The following is a 2,681-nucleotide window of genomic DNA, read 5'->3' as shown; positions in this document are numbered from 1 at the left end:
TGGATTCCCACCCGAACAAGTTCAAAAGTCGAGGCTTGGAGCTTGATGAACTGGTGATTGGTTCTCCAATAACGATTGTTCTTCGCCGCTGCAACTCCTCCGCTCTCCTTTTGCTGTGATGGTGGTGAATTGTGATCACCATCGCCAACGTTGCCACCAGCGTGAGAATGATTGCGATCGCAACGCACCAAAACACCGCGTATCCTTGTAGATTGTCTCCTTTGTCGTCTTTATGATCATTTTCGCTAGGATTTCTATGATCTGCTGTACTCAACCCGGAACAATCACTGCCACCGACGACGTATATCCAGCTCGGTAATTCGCATACTTGGACAAACACGCAGCGCTCAGTCCCGTAGACGAAGCCTCCGTTAGCGAGCTGGTATTCATCCAACAGAACGTCGTTGGCCTCACAGTACGTTGTGTTTGCTGCTGGAAATTCCAACTCGATGTGGATATCTATCAGATTGCGCGGTGGTTGCGTCGCTTTCTGACTGTTGCTAGAGCTTCTACCATTGCTAGATTCCTTGTTATCCATTGGAGATGACACCACTCGGAAATCTACCGAGACGTCGTAGTTGCCTACAATGGAGACACATCGTCCTACCTCGTTGATCATGCAGCCGTCCGGTTCCTTGTTGAGCTCAGAGTTGAGGCAGTCGTAACAAGTACGAGGTGCTCGACAGCCTCCTATATCCGCTGGGTAATACGAGCAGGTTCCTTGTGTTCGGTCGTCATTCGGAGGATGTGACGATGTCTGTACTCGACGACGAAGACCGGAACGAACCGATCCAGTTTTTCCAGTGGGCGATGGCATCGCTTCAGCGGTTTGCTAATGTCTTATGCGTGGCGCAATGAGAAGGAGAAGGGCTCCATTGCGACGGTGGTTTCGAGTCGATTGCTGCACGTACGTCGGAAATAAATCCTTCCGACGTTTTGAAAGCCACTTCAACGTCATGCACACGACTAGTCAGAAGGCAGCGCTAATAGGTTTTCAGACCCTTTCGCACCAAAGCTCGCACTTGCACTAAAGACGATCACAGCGATCATCGCAAGTGGCTACTAACCAGTCACAGGGTTGTTTTTCTCCTGCTCCGTTGCCGGACAGCAAAAGATAGTTTTTGCCGTCGAAGGCGAGTTGCACTGGTACGTCTTTCTCATGCACACAACAGTGTGGGCTTTCGAACAGCAGATCGGAGGCTGCTTTCCTCCCACGCTTCTACGTCAACGTAGCAGCCGGCAGCCAACAGGCTTCGGCACAACATGTTTTAGCTCTCATGAAACTTTGGTCATCACCATCGGCAGTTCATACTTAGCTGGAAATCGCAGATGGAAAGCTTCTGCCACATTTTGAAAATTGCAAAATGGCACTTCGATTTTCCTGTCCCAGGAGTGGTCAAAACTGAATCCGGGCTAGGTCTTTACCGATTTTTTTTTTTTTGTCTGGCTCGAATAAAACCGATGCCCCTCCCCTCTCAAGGACGGAAGGACGGTCGCCACTCTACCTTTGCCAGACGGAAGGACGGTCGCCACTCTACCTTTGCCAGGCTACGAGAAGAAGTGTTGCTGCAACAGGTTAACCTCTTCTAGGCGTGGCAACAGCACTGCGAAGGATGTCGTGGTCAGCGGAGAACCAGGGCTCCAACGCGGACGACATCACGTTTCCTCCCAGCCAAACGTCCGCGCCGTCGATCAATTTGGCCTCGACAGGTGCGGCCCAGACCAGCGAATCGAACGACAGTGGACCCCCGCCAAACTCGAACAACGGCGAGGACGAGGCCCGACGCGAGGAGGACCTCAACTACCGACGCACACACGGCTCGTGCATGTACTACCCGACGGACGACCGCCATCCGTGCCAGCTCCAGCGGTCGTGCTACGATTGCCTCAACTTTAACATCACCACGGAGCCCGATGGATGTTTCGTCAACCCCATGGGCCAGTGTGTTTCAATGTCACAATACGATCCTGCCATGGATTTCCGCCAGGGAACCCCTTCGAACCAACTCGCAGCGGAATTTGTCACTGCCGGATACAATGGCACAAGTGGCAACAGCTCCGAGCCGACTACCGCAAGTGGCCAAGACGAAAACCAGCAATACGATTTTGTTGCTGGCAATGCCACCTACTGCGAAAACGACGACGCCCAGTGTCTATTATGTCGGGCCACTGCATTTGCCGAAATTATCTATCATCATTCCGATACTTCGCGGTCGAGATACTGTTTCGGACAAAATGGTTGCGTCTGTGTGGCAATTTGCGAGGCACTGCAAGTGAACCACCAAAGGCCGGACAAAAAGTGTATGGTGAACGCTATGAGCACAAATGACAGGGATACTTCAGTGAACCAGTTCGGATCCATTGCCGCCATTTTAGGTGCCATGTGCTTCATCGTGGCTTCCGTTTTTGTCATTTACCGTATCCGGAAACGAGGTGAAAGTTCGGCCTCCGATGGAGAAAATGACCAAACAAGTAGCAACAGATATCACAACCGACGGGGTAGCAATGACGACGATCCAGTGGTCACTCCAGCGGACGGAGCGTCGCCTATTGCAACAGCTACGCCGGTGATGAGAGCAGGATCAGGGTCGGGTCTTGTGCTGAATTTGTTCGGCTGGACGGCTATGAGAGAAGTGGTGATCCAGAAGGAACAGAATCAAGCGGATGGGATTGAGGACGCA

The 2,681-nt window shown here is 52.1% G+C and overlaps 2 protein-coding genes across 2 annotated transcripts; one reads left to right on the top strand and one right to left on the bottom strand.

Annotated features, from left to right (window-relative positions):
* Positions 1-270: 270 nt before the first annotated feature.
* On the bottom strand, positions 271-817 carry PPTG_19481 (hypothetical protein; the record flags this gene model as incomplete). Its single annotated transcript, XM_008917929.1, has 2 exons — positions 271-379; positions 447-817. 2 exons carry the CDS (start codon positions 815-817, stop codon positions 271-273), a joined length of 480 nt encoding a protein of 159 aa, XP_008916177.1.
* A 796-nt stretch (positions 818-1,613) lies between these two features.
* On the top strand, positions 1,614-2,674 carry PPTG_19480 (hypothetical protein; the record flags this gene model as incomplete). Its single annotated transcript, XM_008917928.1, has 2 exons — positions 1,614-2,567; positions 2,630-2,674. The coding sequence occupies 2 exons, from the start codon at positions 1,614-1,616 to the stop codon at positions 2,672-2,674; spliced, it is 999 nt and encodes a 332-aa protein (XP_008916176.1).
* Positions 2,675-2,681: the final 7 nt, after the last annotated feature.

Source organism: Phytophthora parasitica (genome assembly GCF_000247585.1).
Source record: "Phytophthora parasitica INRA-310 unplaced genomic scaffold supercont2.124, whole genome shotgun sequence".
Taxonomy (NCBI): Eukaryota; Oomycota; class Peronosporomycetes; order Peronosporales; family Peronosporaceae; genus Phytophthora; species Phytophthora nicotianae.
Note: the sequence above shows the minus strand (reverse complement) of the source record. Positions and strands in the feature narration are given on the sequence as shown.